At 43.4% G+C, this 26,464-nt stretch overlaps 1 protein-coding gene and 1 non-coding gene across 2 annotated transcripts in view; both read right to left on the bottom strand.

Annotated features, from left to right (window-relative positions):
* Positions 1 to 26,464, bottom strand: part of PRKAR1B (protein kinase cAMP-dependent type I regulatory subunit beta) — a 171,240-nt gene that overhangs the window by 136,927 nt on the left and 7,849 nt on the right. Inside the window, exon 3 of the mRNA XM_029053257.1 lies at positions 905 to 1,075. Coding sequence (XP_028909090.1) covers positions 905 to 1,075 — 171 coding nt within the window. The remainder of the gene's footprint in view (positions 1 to 904; positions 1,076 to 26,464) is intronic.
* LOC114809758 lies at positions 4,129 to 4,266 on the bottom strand. Its single transcript, XR_003757536.1, has one exon. It is a non-coding gene; the product is annotated as a small nucleolar RNA SNORA7 (small nucleolar RNA).

Genomic DNA, 26,464 nt, shown 5'->3' with positions numbered 1-26,464 from the left:
AGAGGGGAAGGGGTTTTGAGATCTGGAAGCCATGCTCAGCTCTCCTAACTAGCTCCAAAAGACTGACCAGGTCAGTGCAATTCATCCAGGCACTGGCCTAATGATTTTCAACAAAACTGGAAAACTTTACTAGACCGGAGAAATAGATATTCACCATGAGCCCAAAAGTCCAAGTCAAAATGGAATTGTGAGCCATACCATGAAACTATCAGAAGGGAAGCATGATGGGAGGAAAGATGCAGGATACCACTCTAGCAGAGATTTGACAATTATCCTCTGGAATGGAATAGTGACAATCACTGTTAAATGTTGACGCTGTGGATATACTGTTAAATGTTGAAGATCTAAGTGATCTGAATGAAGTTTCTTTCATTTTGTATGATCTTTTTTAAATGCTTACTATGTGTCAAGCTCTGTCGTAAGCACTGAGTAGAAAAAGGTTATCAGGTTGGACAGAGTCCCTGTCCTACCTGGGCTCAGTCTAAATTGAAGGAGAGCAGATACTAAATGTCCCTTTTACAGAGGAGGTAACAGGTACAGAGAAGTGATGTGCCTTACCCAAGGTCACACAGCAGACAAGTGGCAGAGTCAGCATTAGAACTTAAGTCCTCTGACTCCCAGGCCTGTGCTCTTTCCACTAGGCCACTCTAGTTTCTATGTAATATCCAGTTTTATCATTAATAGCATAGAGGCAACTGAAAATGCCCAAGTATTTTCTTCTCCAGTTAGGTATAAAGGGGTTAAGCATGTTGGTTAGTGGAGGAAAGTGGATCTGCTCTCTAAGACTTTCTGATATAAAATGATCCTGGGCTTCAAATTTGGATTTTTGCCTAAACTGGAGCAATGAGGGCTCCACTGCAGTTGTACGACATATATGAAAATCTGCTGAAATGTGGCAAATTACCTTTCTAACATAAGAGACAGCATCTTCTTCGGTGTAAACCTCAGCACTCACACCACCTCTTCTTCGGCGGGCTTTAACGACCGGATTTGGAGGAGGTGGAGAAATTTCATCATCATGGGAATCTGACTGAGAATTGGATTTCTGTCGAGCCAAAATCTGTTTGCATTCTTCCTGTAAATGGAAGAAAAAAGTTAATATATATAAACAAAAGAAGTCATTCTTCCTAGACCTAAAAATAAACATACAGGTGAAATATTTAATCTTTGCTAAGTAGATATGAGAATATATCATCACCTAGCATTTGTTTAGAATCTGCTCCAGACAAGACACTGAACTAGATCCTAATAAATTCTCCATGTCCTTGGCTAGGCTTTTAATAATAATTAATAATAATAATTATGGCATTTGCTAAGTGCTTTCGATGTGCCAAGCACTGTTCTAAGCAGTGAAGTAGATACAAAGTAATCAGGCTGTCCCACGTGGGACTCACAATCTCAATCCCCACTTTACAGACGAGGTAACTGAGGCACTGAGAAGTTAAGTGACTTGCCCAAGGTTACAGAGCAGACAAGTGATGGAGCTGGGATTAGAACCCATGACCTCTGACTTCCAAGCCTGTGCTCTTGCCATGAGGCCATGCTGCTTCTTTCCCCACTGCTTTGTCTCACCGACTAGCAAAAAGAGGTATCACATAAAATCAACCAATCATTCAAGGATATTTATTGAGCACTCTACTAAGTGTAAGAGTAGAGCACTCTACTAAGCACTTGGGAAAGTACAATACAACAGAGTTGGCAGAGATGATCCCTGCCCACAAGAAGTTTACAGTCTACAGGGCAAGATAGACATTAAAATAAGTTACAGATAGGGGTAGTAAAAGAGTGTAAGAATACTTACATATGTGCTGGAGCTGACAGGAGTAACAAAGTGTCAAAATAATAATAATAATAATAATAGTATTTGTTAAGGGCTTACTACATGCTAAGCACTGGGGAAGATACTGAGATATGGTTACAGATCGATCAGACATGGTCCCTGTCACATAGGGGACTCTCAGTCTAAAAAGGGGGGAAAAAGGTATTAATCAACATTTTACACATGAGGAAACTGAGGCGTTGAGAAGTTAAATGGTTTGCCCGAGATCCCACAGCAAGTAAGTGGCAGAGGCAGAATTAGAACCCAGAATCTCTGACCCACCTGCCCCCTGCCCCTGGCCTGTGTTTTTTCTACTAGGCCATGCTGCTCATCACATATGAGCTGCGATATCCCCAATAAGTCCTGATGTTATGCACCCAAGCAAAAATTCAGTGAAAGACAGATAAGGTACAGGAAGATGAACATGGAATGCTTTTCGGTTGCCAGTGATTACATATGCTTTTCCAGTCTTTCGCCTCCAAAACTAATTTATTTTCCACATGTTGACAAAGTGAATACTTGGTGTTGAATTCACTTCCTAATCCAATATTTTAGCCAAACTGTATTATTGAGGGGAATGAGTTATAACTGACACATCAAAAATGACACCACAAAGAACTGTGTTAGAAACCTGGCATATGTCCATTCTTTTAAAGATTACAATTAAAAATGAAAGACTACCTTTGATGGGAAAATTCAGTCATACTTTTTATCACTGACTTTTGCATTTCCTCCAGCTGTCCCCACCTATACTTTTTCCTCTGGTCAAGTGAACCCTCTCTGTCTACTTTAGTTCCTATTCCATATACATTTATTCCCTCTATCTTATATTCCCCACTTGTACCACTTCAGCACCACATTACTTAGGTACTCCCATCCCACTACTTTCTCTTACCTGTCACTTACTTTAGTGTCTGTGTCCCCCACTAGATTGTAAACTCTTTGAGAGTATGGATCATGTCTATTTATTCTAATGTACACTCATGAGCATTTTTATACTGCCATGTACTCATCAGGCATTTACTAAATCTTTTGATTTACAAATCTCCTTCCTCCACGCTGCCCTGATGCCGAAAAACCCCTTCCATTTTATCTTTATCAAGGTATCTCTCAACTCCTCATTCAAAACTCCCTTGAATCCACTATTTCCAGAACGTCTTCCCAGAGTAGGTAAGTCAGGAAAAAAGGTATCCAGTTTCCCATCACAGACCTGATATCTGTCCCTTCCTTGTCTTCTCCATAAAAAAATAAAAGTAGGTTAAGAAAGCAGTTGATTTCCCATGAAGGTAAGCTTTTCAAGTAGGAAATGAGATTTTTTTAATCCGCTCTAAATTGTAGATATTATAGTCATTGTTGGTATACAGAGAAACAGCTTGGCCTAGTTGAAAGAGCCTGGGCCTGGGAGTCAGAGGACCTGGGTTCTAATTGAGTCTCCACCGCTTGCCTGCTGTACGGTCTTGAACAAATCAAGGCTAATCAAATTAGCTTCTCTGTGACTCCTGACTTGTAAAATAGGGATTAAATACCTGTTCTTCCTCCTACTTAGACTGTGACCCCCACGTGGGGCAGGGACAATGTCTGACTTGAATTTCTTGCCTTTACTCCAGTGCTTAGTATAGTGTTTGGCACACAGTAAGTACTTAAATACTACAATCATCATTATTAGTCAGTCAATTATATTTATTGAGCACACTTGGAAGAGTGCAATATAACAAACACATTCCCTTCCCACTTATATGTACATAGAGTTTGGAAAAAGATTAGTAACCTCCCTCCAATCCTGTCACAACCAACCACTGTTGATAAATACATTCCCTCTCCTCGCCGTGCTCCAATTCCACTCTGCCTGCGATCAGTTCCTATCCCATTTTCTGACCCAAACTCAGAGCCCCCACCCCTAGTAAACCATGACACACAGGCACTTCACTCAAGACATGCTTCAGTGCCACCAAAGGGAAGTGAATAGGAAAATGTTCATGAGGCCCTAGTTGGACCCACTCAGTGGCCAGACATCTGGGTCCCTCCTAAGCATAGGGATGCTGGTTCAATTTAACCTACCTCCCCCTTAATGCTTTCTGTCAGGTTCCAATCTTCTTGTCTTGTCTTAGGCTGAGTTGTCTCCAACCCATAGCGACTCTATGGACAGACTGTCACATCCTAATTTGCAGCCGTTCTGGTAGTGCATCCATACAGCTTTCTCGGCAAAGATACGGAAGTGGTTTACCATTGCCTTCTTCCATGCAATAAACTTGAGTCTCCGCCCTTCACTCTCTCCCATGCCGCTGCTGCCCAGCAACAGGTGAATTCTGACTTATAGCAGATTGCCTTCCACTGGCTAGCCACTGCCCAAGCTAGGAATGGAGTGGATAGGCCTCTGCTTGACTCTCCCTCTAGTAGCCAAGACCGGTAGAATACAGGACACTCTCCAGGTGTGATAATGAGAGGGATCTAATCTTCTACTCCACCTCCACCAAACCAACCCACCAGCCACATGCTGCTGGGCTCCCCAGTGGCTTCAGCAGTTGTTCCCCCTACCTGGCCCCCACACCCAGGCCCTCTTGGGGCTCTGCTCACACTGCTGTGGCAATTCCCAGCCCCCTTGCCCCTCACCACCCCCCCGCATCATGGAAGCTCTCCACCAGTTGCTGCAAGTGGTTCTGGGCTCGTCAGCTCAGGACAGACACTGCCACCAGTCTCTATGGTAACCGGGGTGGTCGGTCTGCTTAGAGCAGCAACACTAGAAGCAGCTGAACTCCATTTGACAGGGAACAAGACACAGACAGCTGAGGAGAGAGAGCAGCTGATGAGCTCAGAGCCACTCTCAGCAGGAGGGGAAAGCATCCCGATGTGGGGGGAAGTATGGCCAAAGTTCTGCCGCACTGGGGATTGGCGCTCCTCGGGGGCCGGGGGCCATTGCCATTGCCAATGCCATTGTTCCTGTCTGTCCATCTCCCCCGATTAGACTGTAAGCCCGTCAAACGGCAGGGACTGTCTCTATGTTGCCGACTTGTTCATTTCAAGCGCTTAGTACAGTGCTCTGCACATAGTAAACGCTCAATAAATACTATTGACTAAATACTATTGAATGAAAGCCAAAGCAGCCCGAGTGGGCAGCCGCTGGGCACACATGGCCGGGGAAAGGAGGTTGAAACCATACAGAGAGGGGTAAGAGGGAATTAACCTGGTCAAACCAGGGCAGCTCCTGGGCACTTGAGGTAAGAAGCAGCAAGGCATAGTGGATAGAGCACGGACTGAGGCAGAAGGTCATGGGTTCTAATCTCTGCTCTGCCACTTGTCTGCTGTGTGAGCTTGGGCAAGTCACTTCACTTCTCTGAGCCTCAATTCCCTCATCTGTAAAATGGGGATTGAGACTGTGAGCTCCGTGTGGGACAGGGACTGTGCCCAACCCGATTTGTTTGTATCCACCCCAGCGCTCAGTATAGTGCCTGATGCATAGTAAGCGCTTAGCAAATACCACAGTTGTTATTGTGATTGTTAAGGAGGTGGGGACAGGACCCAAGCATCCAGCTAATCAATCATATTTATTGATTGCTTCCTGCGTGCAGGGCACTGTATTAAGATCTTGGGAGAGTACAATACAACAGACACACATTCCCTGCCCACAAAAGGGACAGTCTAGAGGAGTCAGTCAGCTGTGAGAAGGGTCCCAGCTGAGCCCCCAGTAATATGTTCTTGCTCCCTTCCTGCTGGCTACAGCACATGGCTTGAGAGGGGCACCATAAGTGACACTCATTTAAAAATGACATCCTAGGGAATCAGGGAAATTTAGGGTGCAGGTGGGTCAAGAAAGCCTCTACGTTGCACAAGGGTGAGGGAATGGAAGGGTGGGGAGGAATCTACAACGTAATCTTGGCTGAGCTGATGGGCTCGACTGTCATGTTGAAGTAGCTGCTTCCCGAAAGACACCTAACTGCATGTTCATTCATTAGTATTTACTGACCGCTGACTATGTATAGAGCACTAACCCAAGCACTTGGGAGACTGTAATATAACATAAAGACACAATCCCTGCCCACAGCAAGTTTACAGTCTAGAGGGGAGACAGACATTAATACAAATAAATTAATTACAGATACGTACGTTAAGTTCTGTGGGGCTGGGAGAGAGGGACGAATGAAAGGAGAAAGTCAAGGCGACACAGAAGGGAAAGGGAGAAGAGAAAGGAGGGCTTAGTCAGGGAAGTTCATGTTATTCATATTTGTCTATGGGTAAACTTACCCTCATGATATAGTCACATTTTTGAGGCTCTTGTAACCCGCCTTTAAGGAACAGTTGTTCAGGATCCTCACTAAACTGGCATATTTCTAATTGTCTCTGGGCTTTTAGTATAAGAGAAGCAGTGTGGCTCAGTGGAAAGAGCACGGGTTTGGGAGTCAGAGGTCATGGGTTCGAATCCCAGATCTGCCACTTGTCAGCTGTGTGACTGTGGGCAAATCACTTAACTTCTCTGTGCCTCAGTTACCTCATCTGCAAAATGGGGATTAAGACTGTGAGCCCCGCGTGGGACAACCTGATTACCCTGTATCTACCCCAGCGCTTAGAACAGTGCTCTGCACATAGTAAGCATTTAACAAATACCATAATTATTATTATATCCTGAATTATGCTCCAGTCTATAAAGCTACTCCTCTAACAGCAAGTAAGTTTTACAGAAAGGTAGTTTCTAAGCAGACTAGTTATGCAAACACCTATCATCATTCATCATTTGCTATGACTACTTATATGGAACATACTTCCAAGTAAACACCTCACCATTCTTTTGTTGTCATGACAACCAGCCAGCTCATTTTCCATGAGAATGGTACAAAACATTCACATCGCTAAGAAATCATACTTACATAAAACAGCCAGATTTAAAAGAATATGCAGTGAAGATGTCAAATACACACTTTTAACCTAATTACTTGCAGCTTTATTTTTTTCAGTGATGATGTCTGGTTTGATAAAGGACACTGTTTTGGTGAAAACACTACAAATTTCTAAAAGCTGCATAAAAAAAGACTTTTACAGGCATTTGGAATAAATGGAAGCGTCATCCTTTCTAATACTGTTTTTTAAGATCGGTAACTCAGGACCTTCGGCTCCCTAAAAGAAAAGGGACAAAATGATCAGATACTGGGGAAAATCAATAGTCCACCTACCAAAGCCAGCAGGAAGACCATGGAAATTTGGTTTAATGGATTAAACAATATGGACTACTTGTGCTAATGACATAGCACAGGCATTATTCCAGATCCGAAAAAAAATGCAGAATATTAAGGAAACAATGGAGATGCGGAGGAGAAGGTAGAACACGTTGTTGTGGGACACAATAGCCAAGTCAAACGATTTAAATGAGATGGAAAAAGTCAGATGGTTTATTTTTTTTTCTAATCAACTAAATAGAATTGAGTAAATTAAACAATAGCAGCCAGTCTTCTGTTTCAAAGTAGCAAGATACTGTTGCAATTAAGATGGTGTTTTTTTCACAGAACTATGGATAGCTTACAGATCCGTTGGAAGCAAGAAGCTGGGGCTATTTGTAAAGAGAAGTTTTAAATGATTCAGGATACAGGTGGCAAAAATAAAGGTGCTTCCCTGCTGATCCTGGATGACTTCACAATCCGCCTATCTTCAGTGTTTATTATTATCAGCAAAGAGAACAAAATAGCTTGGGTGTTAATGATGCTGATGATAAGAAGTAATTACTTTCCAATAATCTCTTTCCGTCTCCTTTTAGTGATTTCATGAAAAGAACTGTTTAAGACCCTGTTTCTAAGCTGAGTCCTTGTCTGAACACTCAGTATACTGAAATTCACTGGGTCGTGGCAAGTTTCCAAAATGCAAACAGCTTCAATAGCCCTAGAAAAATATTTCCCACAAGCATGTTAGTTAATAAGTGGGCATTTTACCCTGCAATATGCTTCACAAGGAATTTATCCAGCCACTCTTCCAACCTGAAGCTAATTATGTTAAAATGACATTTGAAACTCTCCTCAAACTCAGAGTCAAAACCCAACCTGTGAACCTATTTCCTGCCACATATTTTGAACTGATCCAGGATTTCAAAGTCCAGATCCCTCCCCCAACTACCTACACCCTCTTCCTTTTCTTCTGTGCAAGGTGACCAAAAACCTGATCAATTTAGGCAGGAAAAGGAGTGGGGTCAAAATGGAGTAGTGGAGAGAAGAGGGAATGAGAAGAGAGAGGGAAAAATGAAAGAAGCATATAAAAGGGAAGAGGGAAAAGGGGGAAAGGAAGATGAGGGGAGAGAGGTAGCAGTTCTCTCAATCAGTCATATTTACTGAGTGCTTGCTTACAGTGTGAAGAGCACTAAAGTATAATATAATGGTGTTGGTAGATTTGTTTCCGGTCTACAAAGAGCCTACAGGGGAAGAGAGACATTAATATAGATTAAATTACAGATTTATACATAAGTGCTATGGGGCTGAGGAAAGGGTGAATAAATGGTTCAAATCCAACTGTAAGAGCAACACAGAAGGGAGTAGGAGAAGAGGAAATGAAGGTTTACTCAGGGAAGGCATCTTGGGGGAGCTGTGTTTTTAATAAGGATTTGAAGGTGAGAAGAGGGAACGTCTATCAGATATGAAGAAGGAGAAAATTTCCAGGAGAGAGGCAGGACATGGGCGAGGGGGCAGAGGTGAGATAAGATCAAGGTTCAGTGAGTAGGGTGGCATTACAGGAACAAAGTGTGAGAACTGGGTTTTTGTGGGACGTCAGATAGGAGGGGGCAAGGTGACTGAGTGTTTAAAGTCTATAGTAGGAAGTTTCCGTTTGACGCAGAGGTGGATGGGTTGGAGGTCCTTGAGGTGAGGAGAAACATGGACTCAGTGGTTTTGTATAGTAATTAACTGGGCAACAGAGTGAAGTATAATAATGTTGGTATTTGTTAAGCGCTTACTATGTGCCGAGCACTGTTCTAAGCGCTGGGGTAGACAGAGGGGAATCAGGTTGTCCCATGTGGGGCTCACAGTCTTAATCCCCATTTTACAGATGAGGTAACTGAGGCACCGAGAAGTTAAGTGACTTGCCCAAAGTCACACAGCTGACAAGTGGCCGAGCCAGGATTCGAACCCATGACTTCTGACTCCAAAGCCCGTGCTCTTTCCACTGAGCCATGCTGCTTCTCGGCACTGTCACAGCCTTTCTTCCATCCTCACCACAACCCCTCCCCGTCTCCACTTCACAGGTCAGGGTGACTTCAGTGAAAATTTCAGGTGGGCCAGTGGCCTCAAGCCCTGATAGGGCCACAAGCACCTTCCCGTTCATTCAAGTGGTGTGGGCAAAGTATGATTAAGGTAGTACATGTTACAGATCTATCTACCTCATCTCCAAAAGTTCCACTTTCTATGATCATGGCCAAAGATGCTGAAGTGTGACCAAATATTTTGCCCAATTCCCTTTTGCTTGGATGAAGAAAAAGGGCTATTCTGGAGAGGCACTGTCCATACAGAAAGCTTTTTTCAGGGGCTATTGACTTCCCTCAGTATGGTATTTACTAGATGCCAGGCAATCAGGGCTGGGGTAGATACAAGGCAATCAGGTTGTCTCAAGTAGGGCTCACACTCACAGTCTTAATCCCCATTTTACAGATGAGGTAACTGAGGCACAAAGAAGTGAAGTGACTTGCCCAAAGTCACACAGCTGACAAGTTCTTGTCTGTCCGTCTCCCCCGATTAGACTGTAAGCCCATCAAAGGGCAGGGACTGTCTCTATCTGTTACCGATTTGTCCATTCCAAGCGCTTAGTCCAGTGCTCTGCACATAGTAAGCGCTCAATAAATACTATTGAATGAATGGATGGAGTTGGGGAAGACAGGAGGCAGGGAGGTCAACAAGGAGACTGATGCAGTAATCAAGGCACAATAGGGGTAATATAGTAGTAGCAGTTTGGATGGAGAGGAAGGGTGGATTTTAGCGATGTGAAGGTTGAACCGGTAGAATTTAACGATTTGAAAGAGATTTGATTTGAAAGAGATATGAGTCAAGAATAACACCACAATTTTAAAGGCTTTTGAGACAGGGAGGATGGTGGTACTGCTCACAGTGATGGGAAAGTCAGGGGGAATAGAGGGTTTGCATGGGAATATAATGAGTTCTCTTTCGGAGATGTTAAGTTTGAGGTGTTTTGGGACACCCAAGTAGCGACGTCCTTTAGGCAACAGGCAGTACAAGATTACAGAGAAGATATGGGTTGGAGATGTAGATTTGGGAATCATCCTTATAGAAATTTGTAGTAGTAACCATGAGAGTGAACGAGTTCTCCAAGGAAGTGGGTGTAGATGAACAGAAGGGGACCCAAAACTGAAACTTGAGGGACCCCCACAGTTAGGGGGTGGGAGGCAGAAGAGGAGCCCATGAAAGAGCCTGAGAATGAACAGTCAGAGAGAGAGGAGGAGAAGCAAAAGAGGACAGTGTCAGTGAAGCCAAGGTTGGATAATGATTCCAGATGGTCGACAATGTTGAAGGTAGCTCAGCAGTGGAGGAGGATTAGGTCGGAGTAGAGCCTACTGGATTTGTCAAGGAGATCACTGGTGACCTTTGAGAAGGCAGTGTCAGTGGAGTGAAAAGGACGGAATCCAGATTTGAGAAGGTAAAGGAGGGAATCGGAGAAGAAGTGTAGGAAGGGTGTAGGTAACTCTCAAGAACTTTGGAGAGGAAGGGTAGGAGGGATATGGAGCAATAACAGGAGGGATAACTGTGAGGTCAAGGGAGGTTTGGGGTTTTTTTTTAGGATGGGGAGACATGAGCACATTTGAAAGCAGAAGGGGAAGAAGCCATTGGAAAGGGAACAGGTGAAAATGGCAGTCAGGGAGGGAAGTAGAGAGGGGGCAAACGTTTTGATAAAGTGTGAAGGGACGTGATCAGAGGCTCAGGTGGGAGGGGTTGATTTTGAGAAAAGGTGGGAGATCTCTTGAGTCACTGCTGGGAAAGTTGGAAGAGTTGAAAAGGGACAGGAGGGGGGAGGGACTGGAGAGGAGCAGGTTCTCCTAAGCGCTTACTACAGTGCTCTGCACATGAAAAGCACTTAAATACTATTGATTGATTGGATTGGAAAGAGGCATTCACTTGCTGCCTACACTGCTGCCATCTCCACTTCTATCCGATGCAGGCACAGCCAAGAACAGGCCATATTCCCCGAGGAGCCTGGGAAACAGCAGTGCTGGCCCTGGGCTAACTGCCTCTTCTGGGGACTGCTGGGCTGGCGGTGGGTCCGGGAGTCTGATTTAGTCTTAGAGAGCCCCAGTCCTGTGGCCTGCTGGACAGCTGCAGTCCCCGCGGTCTCTGATCCAAAGGCCTGCCATTCATAACTGTGAACCCACGGGGCCAGAGCTTACTTAGAGATGCTACAGACCTGGGGATCACATGGCAATCAAACACACCCTCCCCCGTACTCACCGGGTCTTCTTTTCATGCCCCGGCTGAGATATACATCATGCTCCCTGGGTGCCTCCTCCCATCAGTCGAGATGCACTTGTGAGAAGCAGTGTGGGCTACTAGACAGAGCACGAGCCTGGGAGTCAGAAGGAACTAGGTTCTAATCCCAGCTCGACCAATTGCCCGCTGTGTGACCTTGGGCAAGTCACTTCACTTCTCTGGGCCTCGGTTTTCTCATCTGCTAAATGGGGATTCAGACTAGCAGCCCCATGGGGCACATGGACAGCGTCCAACCTGATTAGCTTGTATCTAACCCAACGCTTAGTACAGTGCCTGGCACATAGTAAAAAGCTTAACATATATCATTAAAAAAAAACCAGATTTGGCCAGTTTGGGAAAGCAGAGTTTACAAGATGGGAATTTGGGAAGAGGGGCAGCTCAACCTCACCGGCATTGATGGTTCTTACTAAGATTAACATTGAAACCTGGAAAATAATCCTGGATTGCAGGAAGCAACTGTGTTCCCTATGGAAAATGAAAGCCCCTTGTGGGCAAGGAACCCATCTCATGCTTCTGTTGTTCTTTCCCAAACACTTAAATACAGTACATTGGCCCCAGTGGGCCCTCAACAACTTAACTACTGCGCCTTCTCCTGAAGAGATGCGAAATAGTCTAAGAGGCCTGGCTGATCTTGGGCAACTGTTTTTTAGAAATCACTTTTGAAACTGAAATAAAGGGTGGCTTGTTGAAAAGCATGTATCACAGGACAAAGGGCAATTTAAGCAAAAGGTTTTCCAGATTTCTGCATAAGTAATCATGGTTCTTCTGAAAAGAAATATGAGTATCTATGTGGGGGTTTTTTTACAGCCTTAATCACATCCATAATATGCCATTTTTATTCAATTGTTCTCTAGTAGACTGCCGATCGTGAATTATCCATTTGAATCAAAGGACTATTTTATTATTTTTACGGAATTTTATGAATAAGAGAAAATTGTAGAAATGTCCTTTATTATAATTTTTCCCCCCTCAAAATCTATCGTGGAAGGAATCAACTTCAGAAATTCAAGAGTTCAGATTACCAAATTGGTTTTGGTTATCTCCAAAAGCACCTGCCCAATTTTGTTTAATCGTGATTTAGGCAATCAGTTTTCTATATTAATTTAAATTACTTAGAGGCTTTCCTGCCAGAGCGTGCATAATTTGGACAGAAGAAAAGGGGATGGAAAAAGTGGAGAATGGTGTCATCAAATGAAATGGTCCATTCCAAAAGTATATTTCAAGCAAGATCAATTAATCACCATGGTAACATTGTTATCAGTTCATTAGTATGGCACATAGAACCAAATGAGTGCTGTTCTCATTATTAATTGGAAACTGAACTTTAAGCAGCTGTAAATTGATGCCCAGTGCCATGCTAATGAGTTGGAAAAAGGTCAGTTAGTGTCAGTTCAAGGCAGTCACTTGAAACAATTTTTTTTTTAATTTATTCAGCACCTTTTTGAATTTTACCTGGCATGACCAAGGTTGGGTACTATTTCAACTGTTTTCAAACCATCTTTTCCTTAAGCTCTTATTCTTTGCTGAAACAGTGATCGATAAAACTTTTTTTTATTGCACAAGCTTTGCAGGAATACAACCATCATGTTGTAGGAGGAATGCTTGTACTTAGATACGTTTAAAAACCATTCTGAGACATAAAAGGGCAAAAAGTGTCTCTATTTATGGATGCTCTGTATCTGCAAAATTAGAAGTGTGGCCAACTATTTTGCCATCTCCAAATGCTTTAACTGGCTTGAAGATGGTTTCACGTGACACTTGGCTAAGGGGATGGGGGAGCACAATCCACGTACCTCCTGTAATTCTATTTATTTTATTAATGATGTGTATATCTCTATAATTCTATTTATCTATTTTGATGCTAATGATGCCTGTCTACTTGTTTTGTTTTGTTATCTGTCTCCCCCTTCTAGACTGTGAGCGAGCCTACTGTTGGGTAGGGATTGTCTCTATCTGTTGCCGAGTTGTACTTTCCAAGCACTTAGTACATACAGGGTTCTGCACGTAGTAAACGCTCAATAAATACAACTGAATGAATGAATGTAATCCAAAGAACAGAATAATTCCCAGCTCTCTGATAAAACCACCGCTGTGGGCAGGGAAAGTGTTTACTGACTCTGCTATATTATACTCTCCCAAGTGCTTAGTTCAGGGTTCTGTGCTCAATAAATATGATCGACTTATGGATAACACCAACTCCCAGTGGCAGGGAAACTATACAAATTACCTTTGCCCTTCCTTCCACTAGCCCCCACAACTCCAACTCCTGCAGGTGTGATATAGTCTCAGTCTCTCTCTCACACAGTTTTTAATCGCCCACCTGGATGTTCCTCGTGTGGGGCAGACTAGAGAAGCAGCAACCAAAGAAAATTAAAGAAAAGCAGGTGCTATCACACCACTGCTACTGGCTGACTCAGATTCCCAGTTATAATGATGATAATAGTAATAGCAATAATAGTAATAGCATCTACTAAGTGCTTACTATGTGCCAAGCACCTAAGCACTGGAGTAGATTCAAAATAATCAGGTCAGACACAATCCCTGTCCCACATGGGGCTCACAGTCTTAGTGGGAGGGAGAGCAGGTATTTCATCCCTATTTTACACACTCAGCAGAATCAACTTCTAATTCCGTAGGCTCCTGCAAAGACTTTGTCTAGTATTTCCTCCTGGATGCCCGGACACTTACTTCAAGCTCGATAAGGTGAAAATTTGACCCATCAACTTCCCAAACTTTCACTTCCTCCTAACTTCAACCAAAATTCAACAGCATCATTCTCCTGCCTGTTCTTTATTCTGGTGACCATAGGGTTATCTTTGATTCCTCTCTGTCCCCAGACCAACCTATTACTAAACTTGGCCATTCTCTACTTCAGTAAAATCTCATAGCTTCAACCTTTCCTCTCAATAATAATGTTGGTATTTGTTAAGCGCTTACTATGTGCAGAGCACTGTTCTAAGCGCTGGGGTAATAATGTTGGTATTTGTTAAGCGCTTACTATGTGCAGAGCACTATTCTAAGTACTGGGGGAGATACAGGGTAATCAGGTTGTCCCACGTAAGGCTCACAGTTAATCCCCATTTTACAGATAAGGGAACTGAGGCACAGAGAAGTGAAGTGACTTGCCCGCAGTCACACAGCTGACAAGTGGCAGAGTTGGGATGTCATAGCCACTGCCCTCATTCAGATCCTAACCAGCTCACTGGATTACTGAAAAAAATCTCCCTGCTGGTCTCCTGGCTAGCAGCCTCTCCAACTCCAATATCTCCTCTAACCATCAAGAATCACTTTCAAAAACCAAATCTGACCATGTCACTCCCTCTACTCGAAAGTCTTTAATGGCTCCTATTTGCTTCACAAACAAATCAAAACTGATCAAACCAAATCAAAATTGAGCATTAGATTCAATGCAAACAACTGGCTCTCCCCTTACTTATCCATCCTCTTCTCTCCTCTCCCTATCCACTCACCCACTTGTACTATCTGATCCAGCCAAACCAAGACATTCCTATCTCCAGCCACTCATCCACTACTCCTGTTCCTCCTCCCATCTGGAATATATTCCCGCTTCTTCTCTGCCAGACTGTTATCTACTTGTTGAAGGCTTTGCTTAAGACTCTCTTCTTCCCTGAATTTTTCCTGGTCTAACCTCATCTGACTCTAAGCCTTCTTATTTCTTCTGACACTTTAAGTTTTCATTTGCCCCCCCTAATTTACATGAACCTGCTTATTTTTACAGTTTGCTTATTCCATATTTCTTTGTGGGGTTTTTTTTAATATTCCTTGCTCTCCTGGGATACAGACTTCCAGATTTAAAATCATGCTGGTCCTATCAGACCCTCTGGGTGTGATGTATGGGGGAAAATGGACAAGAGCAGTACCCAAACAGCTACAGTGATGGGAAATTCATGGGGAGGACAGGGTTTGGGTAGGAAGATAGAGTTCTGTGATAAAAGTCTTACAACTTGCTGCATCTCCTACAAAGTTCTCCCTCCAGGCACGTTCCCTACCCAAAATGAGCTTATCAGCATAGTACTCAACTAGAATTGTATAAAACAGCAGCATAATGTCAAAGGACTAAATTGGGTGGGCATCAAAATTTGACAAAGTAGTAAAATAAAGGCAGATTTGCATTTCAATCAATCAAATTTATTGAACACTTACTGGAAGCAAAGCACTGTACTAAGCACTTGGGAAAGTACTATATAACATTGTTATAACAATAAAACATTTCTTGTAAGTATTCACAGGAAAGCTTAACTGTGAAAACCCTACGACTGGTGCTTAGATATTTGTTGTGATTATTTTAATACAGCTAAATTACCAGTGATAATATTATTTCCATTTTAATAAAAACCCAATTCTCATCCTTCCGAGTACCCTTTGGAAGGCTTCTAAATAGAGCAGATCCACAGAGCTGCAGAGGGAAACAATTTGGACTATAACCAATTTGGCATGTTCCTGTAACCAATTAAGTTTTGAAATTCCTCCACCGAGCAACACTAAGTTCAGTTCATCTTTCCATTTAAAAAATAATCAATGGTATTTATTGAGTGTTTACTGTGTGCAGAGCACTGAACTAAGCGCTTGGGAGAGTACAATATAACAATTGGTACGCACGTTTCCTGCTGGAGTAAAATAGGAAAAATACTGTATTCATCTGCAACCAGGTAAATATTACAGTAAGAATAAAAAAAAACTATCATTTTCGTTTTCAACATATTACCCTGTCCAATCTTGATTTTTTTAATAAACTGTGGGATGACCTCAAATGACCAGGTTGGCTTATCACCATCATCATCATCAATGGTATTTAATGAGTTCTTACTGTGGGCAGAGCTCGTACAAAGTGTCAGGGAGAGTACAATAAACAGAGTTAGTAGATACGTTCCCTGCCCTCATCAAGCTTACAGTCTATGTTCTGAGAGCTACTTCCTCCAAGACCTCATGGGACTAAAAACCACCAGGTTTCCAGGCCCATATCTTGAAAGGCTTGTCTGGGGAAAACATGGAACAAACACGGCAACAGTCGGGCAAATATGTACTTCTCAAAAATCCAGCTGCACCTACATCTTTATCTCCTGGCAACCCTTCAACAATTGGGAAGACAGTTTCTTATTTTACAGAACTCTATCTGTGTATGGGGAGTGGAATTTTAGACCAACAGCAAAAAACAGAAACAGATAAAAAATTTTTCTGTGGGATAGATACAAGTAGGTTCGGCCACCCTGAATGAACCACCAAGCCAACTCTTGATAACTGAAATACTCAAGTTGTCTATGCCGGAAGGTTCCTGCATGTGCCACGTGAAGAATAAAAGAACCTCAGTCCCCTCATAAAATGGAGCAGGAAATCTTTTGTCTTGCCTTTGCACTCAGCAATCAGAGATGACTTTACGGAAGGGGGAGACCCTTCTTGACATATAATACACAACGAATAGTTTATTTTTACTTCAGATCTATCTAGCCCCAACGCAGCAGCGTGGCTCAGTGGAAAGAGCATGGGCTTGGGAGTCAGAGGTCATGGGTTCGAATCCCGGCTCTGCCACTTGCCAGCTGTGTGACTGTGGGCAAGTCACTTAACGTCTCTGTGCCTCAGTTACCTCATCTGTAAAATGGGGATTAAGACTGTGAACCTCACGTGGGACAATCTGTTTACCCTGTATCTACCCCAGTGCTTAGAACAGTGCTGTGCACATAGTAAGTGCTTAACAAATGCCAACATTATTATTACTATTATTATTGAAGCCTCTGTAGATCACCACCAAAAATAATCTTTCCAAACTCTGAGGAGCAGTATTTCCACTTGCTCTATTTTAGATCCTTATCTGTCCAGGAGCAAAAATCTTCTTTGAAAATATTTTGTTTCCCTAACTGCTAGGGTTGATAGTTCTTGCCATTTCCCCCTCTAGACTGTAAGCTCCTGATTGGAAGAGATCGTGGCCATCAACGTTACTGCACTGTACTCTTGTCAAGTACTTAGTACAGCGTTCTGCACATAGTAAGCGCTCCATACGTACCACCGATGGACTGATTCAGTCCAGATTGTCTGCAAATCCCGCCCACTACTTTCCCTCCCGAACCAGACCCACATGTATCAGCCCCCAGAATTTCCAAAATTGGGAGGACCTAGAGTCTCACCAGACCTCACAATGTGGTACTGGAACACAGCCATTCCAGAACAATAATAGTGGATAGAGCAGGGGCCTGGGAGTCAGAAGGTCCTGGGTTCTAATCCAGGCTCTGCCATTTGTCTGCTGTGTGACCTTGGACAAGTCACTTCACTTCTCTGTGTCTCACCTACCTCATCTGTAAAATGGGCATTAAGACTGTGAACCCCATTTGGGACAGGGACTGTGTCCATCCTGATTTGCTTATATTTACCCCAGCACTTAGTACAGTGCCGTGCACATAGTAAGTGCTTAGAAAATACCAACTATATTATTACTATTATTATGGGATCTGTTAAACACTATGTGCCATGCACTGTACTAAGAACTGGGGTAAATTCAAGATAATCAGGTCCCACATGGGTTCACAGTCTAAAGGGGAAGGGAAAACAAGTATTGAATTACCCTTCAGATTGTAAACTCATTGTGAACAGGGAACATGAGTATCAAGTCTGTTAAACTGTACTCTCCCAAATGCTTAGTACAATACTTAGAGAAGCAGAGTGGCTCAGTGGAAAGAGCCCGGGCTTGGGAGTCAGAGGTCATGGGTTCGAATCCCGGCTCTGCCACTTGTCAGCTGTGTGACTCTGGGCAAGTCACTTCACTTCTCTGTGCCTCAGTTACCTCATCTGTAAAATGGGGATTAAGACTGTGACCCTCATGTGGGACAACCTGATTACCCTGTATCTACCCCAGTGCTTAGAACAGTGCTCTGCACATAGTAAGCGCTTAACAAATACCAGCATTATTATTATTATTACTTTGCTCACAGTAAGTGCTCAATAAGCTCATTATGGGTAGGGAACATGGCTGCTAATTCTGTTGCATTATATCCTCCCAAGCACTTAGTACAATGCTCTGCATAGTAAGCTCTCAGTAAATACCACTGATTGAAAATAAATATGATTGAATCCCCATTTTGCAGATGAGGAAACTGAGGCCCAGGGAATTTAAATGATTTGCCCAACATCACAAAGGGGACAAGTGGCGGCAGTATTACAACCCAGGTCCTCTGTCCCTGCCCCACAGCACTTGTGTATATACGTACATATCTATAATTCTATTTATATATAAATGCCTGTTTACTTATTTTGATGTCTGTCTCCCCCCTTCTTGACTGTAAGCCCATCGTGGGCAGGGACTTTCTCTATTGCTGAACTGTACTTTCCCAACACTTAGTACAGTACTCTGCACACAGTAAGCGCTCAATAAATATGATTGAATGAATGAAAGACTCCCAGGCCCAGGTTCTTTTCACTAGACAACGCTGCTTCGAACCAGAACCAAATCAGCCTTCAAGAAGAAGGGACACAGTGTCATCATCCCAATTACCTGCCCCATTGTTTCCCTTTCACTGTTCATTCTCCTCTCATTATATGAAAAGCTCTTGGGATGATGGAAATTGCATGTTTTATTCCTTTTGGATTCACTCATTCATTCATTCAAAAATACAACTATTGAATTGTACTAAGCACTTGGGAGAGTACATAGGAAGTGCTTGAAGAATGAGAGTCCTATGTGGGACAATCTGATGACCTTGTATCTACCCCAGTGCTTAGAACAGTGCTTGGCACATAGTAAGCACTTAACAAATACCAACATTATTAACAAATACCAAATTATATTATTATTATTATTATTATTATGGGATTTAAGCACTTACTATGTGCCAAGCACTGTACTATGCACACAATCCCTGCCCACAGTGAGCTTACAGTCTAGAGGGGGAGCCAGACATTAATGTAAATAAATTACAGCTATTCATTCATTCATTTAATTGTATTTATCGAGCATTTACTGTGTGCAGAGCACTGTACTAAACCCTGGGGACAGTACAATTCAACAGTAAACACCTTCCCTGCCCACAACAAGCTTACAGTCTAGAGGTGGGGAGACACACATCAAATGTACATAAATGCTGTGGGGCTGGGAGGGGGAATGAATACAGAGAGCAAGTTAGGGTGATGCAGAAGGGAGTGGGAGATGGGAGGGGCATTTAGGGAAGGCCTCTTGGAGATGTGACTTCAATAAGCCTTTGAAGGAGGGGACATAAATTGTCATATTTGAGGAGGGAGGGCGTTCCAGGCCAGAGGCAAGAAGTGGGTGAGGAGCTGGCAACGAGGCAGACAAGATCGAGGTACAGTGAGAAGGTTAGCATTAGAGAAGCGAAGTGTGTGGGCTGGGTTGTAGTAGAAGAGTAGTGAGGTGAAGTAGGAGGGGGGCAAGGCAATTGAGTGCTTTAAAGCCAAAAGTGAGGAATTTTTGTTTGATATGGAGGTGGCCTGGCAACGATTAGAGGTTCTTGAGGAGTGGGGAAACATATCCTGAACATTTTTGTAGAAACATGATCCAGGCAGCACAGCAAAGTATGGATTGGAGTGAGGACAGACAGGAGGCTGGGCGGTCAACAAGGAGGCCGATTCAGTAATCGAGACAGGATAGGATAGGATAAGTGATTGCATTTTGGATGGAGAGGAAAGGGAGGATTTTAGCGATGTTGTGAAGGTGAAACGATAGGATTTAGTGATGGATTGAATTTGTGGATTGAATGAGTGGAGTTTTGAATACGTGGGTTGAATGAGTGGCGCTCCTACTGGGCTCAATAAATGTTGTTGATGACGATGATGCTGATGTAAAGTAGGGGCAGTTAGCCATATCTCTGCTCCACCACTACTGAGCCTGCCTGCCTACCAAACAGCAATTGCCAACCTAGATAAGTCAGCAACTCCCTCTAGATAGCTTTCTTAAGAAACACCTGGTGTGGAATAAAAAGTATGAACAAAACAGCAACTGAACCCTGAGAAGTAGGGGGGAGGGGAAGTTTTCTAAATAAATACAAAGAGCAAGCCCTGTGAGAACTTTTCCTCTCCTGACCCCCAACCAGATCCTCCTGTTTGAGTTGCCTTTAGGGCCAATTTCCTAGTAAAGTGGTAGTTGTGGTTTGTTTCACATACTGGTGATAAATAAAATACATTGTATAAAGGAAAAGTCTCAGGGCAAATCATCTTGGTGTCTAACATTAACTCCTTAAACGGTTTTGGTGGGGCACAGCGGAGCTTTGTATAGAGTTCAGTGCTTTGATTTGCAAGTCAGTCTATGGAAGTGGAAGTTTTCATTTGATGCTAATATCTTTTAGATTGTGAGCCCCCCAGGAGACAGGTACCATGTCTAATTAAGAAATGTTGGTATTTGTTAAGTGCTTACTATGTGCAGAGCACTATTCTAAGCACTGGGATAGATACAGGGTAATCAGGTTGTCCAACGTGAGGCTCACAGTTAATCCCCATTTTACAGATGAGGTCACTGAGGCACAGAGAAGTGAAGTGACTTGCCCACAGTCACACAGCTGACAAGTGGCAGAGCCGGGAGTCGAACCCATGACCTCTGACTCCCAAGCCCAGGCTCCTTCCACTGAGCCACGCTGCTTCCCCAACTATGTATTCTTTCCCAGCACTTAGTGCATAACTCTTTGCACACAGTTAAGTGCTTAATACTATTACTATAACCTGTGTTTGAGCCTAGCATCACATTGTCTATCGGGCCCACTTTCCTGATTGTTCTTAGATCTATGCCTTCCCTAGGACTATGAGAGCTCTGCTGTTGGTTCAGGGGGAAAAAACACTGTTCTGGGAAACAGGACACCTGGGTTCTAGTCCCGGTTCTGCTTCTAACTGGCTGACATGGGCAAAGACTGCACCTGTGCTGCACGTCCCACCCACTTGCTTGTTGCACTCTGTCCCCCTTAAGGAATAGGAATAGCAGGGGCAGCCACTAGTACTATAATCAATTCCTCTGCATAGGTTCTAGGTAATAATAATAATAATAATGTTGGTATTTGTTAAGCGCTTACTATGTGCCGAGCACTGTTCTAAGCGCTGGGGTAGACACAGGGGAATCAGGTTGTCCCACATGGGGCTCACAGTCTTAATCCCCATTTTACAGATGAGGGAACTGAGGCCCAGAGAAGTTAAGTGACTTGCCCACAGTCACACAGCCGACAAGTGGCAGAGCTGGGATTTGAACTCATGGGCCCTGACTCCAAAGCTCGTACTCTTTCCACTGAGCCACGCTGCTTCTCGGTACTGAGGATAGGGAGGGAAGCAGTGTGGCCTAAAGGAAAGAACAGGCGCTTGGGAGTCAGAGGACCTGGATTCTAATCCCACCTCCACCACGTGTCTGCTGTGGGTCCTTGGGCAAGTCACTTAACTTCTCAGTGCCCCAATTCCCTCACATTCAAAATGGGGAATCAATAACTGCTCTCCCTCCTACAAAGACTGTGAGCCCACATGGGACCTGATTATCCTATATCTACCCCAGTACTTAGTACAGTGCTTGACACATAGTAAGTGCTTAATAGATAACACTATAACTGAAGGAGACTCCATCGTAACAGGCCATATAATATTATTTGCCTTCTACCCTGATTATCTTTGTGTCTACCCCAGTGTTTGGACAGGGTTTGGCACATAATATCAGTCAACTGTATTGACTGAGCGCTTACTGTGCAGAGCATTGTACTAAGTGCTTGGGAGAGTACCACAGAGTTGGTAGAGGCATTTCCTGTCCACAATGAGCTTATAGTCTAGATGGGGAGATCAACAACATACATAAATTACAGATATGCACATAAGTGTTGCGAGGCTGAGGGCGGGCTGAATAAAGGGTGCAAATTCAAGTGCAAGAGTGACACAGAAGGGAGTGGGAGAAGAGGAAGTGAGGGCTCAGGGATGGCTTCTTGGAAGAGAAGTGCCTTCAATAAGGCTTTGAAGGTGGGGAGAGTGATTGTAAGCACATAAATGCCATAATCGTCATTACATGAAGCTCCGTAACAGAACACACTTTACCCAAAAAATCATATCATAAAATAAAACCTCAGAGAAAAAAAAAATGTCTGAAAATGGATCTAATGCCACAATCAGTTAGCATTGCTAATTGATCCTCAGCCCCATGTGAGACAAGGACTTTGACCCACCTGATTTGCTTGTACCCACCCCAGCGCTTAGAACAGTGTCTGCCACGTAGTAAGTGCTTAAATACCCTCATTATTAGTAATCCTCACTTGAATGCTATTTTGGATTCAACGTCAACATTTTCAACTTCAACCCGCACCTCTCTCCTAATAAACATTGCCTCTCTTCCCTCAAGCCCTCACACCCTTTAAGAAAATGTAGTTCAGCTCAAGCAAAGAGTTCTTCACCATCTTTCATACAGTTTGCTGGGTGTGGACATTAGTATTATGTGAGCTGAATTCAACCTAGTTGGAGGTGGTCTGATGCCAGATGGGAGTTGTTACATGCTGCAGAAAGAGATACCTTCGCTAAAATAACTAACCCACTGTTCAGTTGACTCTCCAAGAGTGGCCATAAATCTGGAGACACATTTCAGGTGGTCCTTCAGAAGAATAACTGCCCTTGGTCACCCAGATCTCCTGGCCAAAAGATTGTGCAGTTACTCTTCTGAAGGACCACCTGAACATACACTACATTGTTAGTGTCCCCTGATTTACAGCTAGTCTTGCAAAGTGTTGAAAACCAAACTGTGTGCTATTTTAGCACAAGCGTTTCCTAAAATACACTGCTTCTCTAACTACAAACTTCTGCATAGAATGAATAGAATCGGTCAGAGAAATCAACCACCGCATCTTTTGTAGGCTGTGGGTCATGATTATATTGGGCTGAATTCGCCAAAACTCCTCTATATCGTTCTTTAGGGCAAAACAACGTTGTTCTTGAAAAGAATTCAACTCCTAGGATTTTTTTTTCTTAAATGAAACTGGCCATTGCTGAATTGAGGCAGGATGATTAGCAGGCTACAAATAAGAGGAAATACTATCTATGTGAGTTAGGGAACATAGTCAGACTCCTAGCATTGCAGTTAAGCTCACCATAACACATCTTCACCGGGTGGGACAGGTGGAAAATGACTGACAGCAGCCATGAGAAGCAGTGTAGCCTAGCAGAAGGAGTCCAGGCCTGTGCCCAGGGTGGCTGGGACCAAGGATCCCATTTCCTCTGCTCCTCCTCCCCTCCCCACCACCCTGACTCACTCCCTTCGCTCTACTCCCCTCCCTGCCCCACAGCACTTGTGTATATATATACATATTTATAATTACATTTATTTTTTTATTAATGATGTGTACATATCTATAATCCTATTTATTTATAATGAGGTTACTGATGCCTGTTTACTTGTTTTGATCTTTGTCTCCCCACTTCTGGACTATGAGCCCATTGTGGGCAGGGGCTGTCTGTGTTGCTGAATTGTACTTTCCAAGCACTTAGTACAGTGCTCTGCACACAGTAAGCACTCAATAAATATGAATGAATGAATGAATCCCGCAATGAGCCCTTTTTTCAGCCACAGGTAAGCTCATAGGTGAATTTCACTATCATTAGTGTCTTTCGTTCATTCTTATTTATTGAGTGCTTACTACGTACAGAGCACTGGACTAAGCACTTGTGTCTATGAAAGACTACACACACACACACACACACACATACACTAGTTTCAGACCATTTAGTTAAATATACTATTATTACTTTGTATAGGCATAAAAGAGAAGCACAGTTACTTTAAGAATAATTAAATCAATCAGTCATATTTATTGAGTGCATACTCTGTCCCGCCCAGTCCTAGGTGCTTGAGAGAGTACAACAAAATTAACAGACAAGATCTCTTCCCTCAAGGAGCTTACAATCTAGACACTACAATAAATTATAGCTAGGAGGAAGAAGAAAAAGGGGATGAGTTGGTGCTTAGGGAAGAGGGCATGTAAACATTTCAGAAGATCGTGAATACTTAAAACGATAAGCAGTGTGAATTAGTGGAAAACACATGGGCCTGAGAATCAGAGGACCGGGGTACTAATCCCAGCTCTGCCACTTCCGTGCTATGGGACCTTGGGCAAGTGATTGAATTGCTCTGTGCCTAAGCTTCCTCATCTATCAAATGGAAATTAAATCCTACTCCCCCCTACTTAGAATGTGAGCCCCACATAGGACAGGAACTGTATCCAACCTGATTAGTTTGTATCTATACCAACACTTAGTACAATGTTTGGCACATAGTAAGCACTTAGCAAGTTCCACAGAAAATATCTAGGGAGAACAGAAGTGTTTTTAGTGGTATTTGATTCCTCAATATAAGCAGGGGAGATTAGAAATTAATGGGGAAAGGCCTCCTTGAGGAGACATGTTTTTGGAAGGGCTTTAAAGATGGAAGGAGTTGTGGTCTGTCACATTTGAAGGAAGAGAGAGTTTCAGATAAAAAGGAGGGCATGAGCAAGAGATCTGTGGTGGGACAGAAGAGAATGAAGCACAGTGAACAGGTTAGCGCATACGCTTGAGGAACAAAAGTCAAGCTAAACTTGCAAGTAGATAAAAGAGCAGATTGAATGCTCTAAAACCAACATCAGGAGTTTGTGCTTTATGTGTCAAAGAATGAGGAACAATTGGAAGTTTTTGAGGAGTGGAGAAATGAGTGCATAACAATGCTTTAGGAAAATTATCCACGCAGTGAAATATGGACTGGACAGGGGAAGAGACTAGAGGCAGAGAGACAACTGAGGAGGCTGATGCAATAGTCAAGTAGGAACATGACAAGTGTCTGGACTACTGTGGGTAGCCACCTGAATGCGGGGAGGAGGGAGGAAGAACAGGGTAGACCATAGATATGTTGTAGAGTAAAAACTAACACAATTTGGCAACAGACTGAAAATAGGAGTTGAATCAAACAGAGAACGGAGGAGTCAAGGATCAATCATATTTATTGAGCGCTTACTATGTGTAGAGCACTGTACTAAGTATTTGGGCAAGTACACTACAACAAAATTAGCAGACATATTCCCTGCCCAAATGAGCTTACAGTCTAGAGGAGATAACAAAGTTGTGGGCTTCAGCGATGGGACGGACTGTGGTCATGTCAACTGGGTTGGGAAAGCTGGTGATGGTGAGCATTTGAGAAGGAAGATGAGTTCAATTTTAGACACGTTAAACTTAAGGTGCAGCTGGGCCTTAGATGTAGAGATGGCAGGAGGAGATATGACACTGCAAAGAAAGAAGAGTTGGGGCTCACAAAGTAAATCTGGGAATAACCTGCATGATAAATGGTGAAGACATGCGAGCAGTTGAGTTCCTGAATGGGGTGAGTGTAAATTGAGAAGAGAAGGGGACCCAGAACAGAGTCTTGAGGGGCATCCGAAGCAAAAAGGAGAGGCACAAAGGAAGAGTAGGCCAAAGAGACAAGAAAACGTGATGAGAAGGGTGTCAGGCAAGAATGCTGAGTTTCCAGAAGGTAATAGCCCACAGTTTTGGAGGCTAGTAGCTAGTAAGCTAGCACCTAGTAAGGTCTTAGTACCCAGCTTTGCACATAATAATAATAATGTTGGTATTTGTTAAGCGCTTACTAGGTGCAGAGCACTGTTCTAAGCGCTGGGGGAGATACAGGGTAATCAGGTTGTCCCTCATGAGGCTCACAGTCTTAATTCCCATTTTACAGATGAGGGAACTGAGGCACAGAGAAGTGAAGTGACTTGCCCACAGTCACACAGCTGCCAAGTGGCAGAGGCAGGATAATAAGAGCTCAACAAATACCACTGAATGAAAAGGCAGCTGAGAGTTCGAGGACGATCATGACAAAGTCTATTATAAATGGCAACGAGGCCACTAGGGACCTTGGAGAGAGTGATTTGGTGGCGTGAATATGACAAAAACTAGACTGTAGAAGATCAAGAAGAGAGCTGGAGGAGAGGAAGTCAGGCAATAGGCCCATTCAAGGAATTGGGGCAGAAATGGGAGGTGGGAGATGGGGTGGCAGCTGAAGGTGCAGTGGGATTGTGTTAGTTTTTACTCTACAACAGATCTATGGTCTACCCTGTTCTTCCCCCCCAACCCCTATTCAGGTGGCTACTCACAGTAGTCCAGACACTTGTCATGTTCCTACTTGACTACTGCATCAGCCTCCTCAGTTGTCTCCCTGCCTCTAGTCTCTTCCCCTCTCCAGTCCATATTTCACTGCTTA

Source organism: Ornithorhynchus anatinus, chromosome 2, assembly GCF_004115215.2.
Source record: "Ornithorhynchus anatinus isolate Pmale09 chromosome 2, mOrnAna1.pri.v4, whole genome shotgun sequence".
In the NCBI taxonomy this organism is placed as follows: domain Eukaryota; kingdom Metazoa; phylum Chordata; class Mammalia; order Monotremata; family Ornithorhynchidae; genus Ornithorhynchus; species Ornithorhynchus anatinus.
Note: the sequence above shows the minus strand (reverse complement) of the source record. Positions and strands in the feature narration are given on the sequence as shown.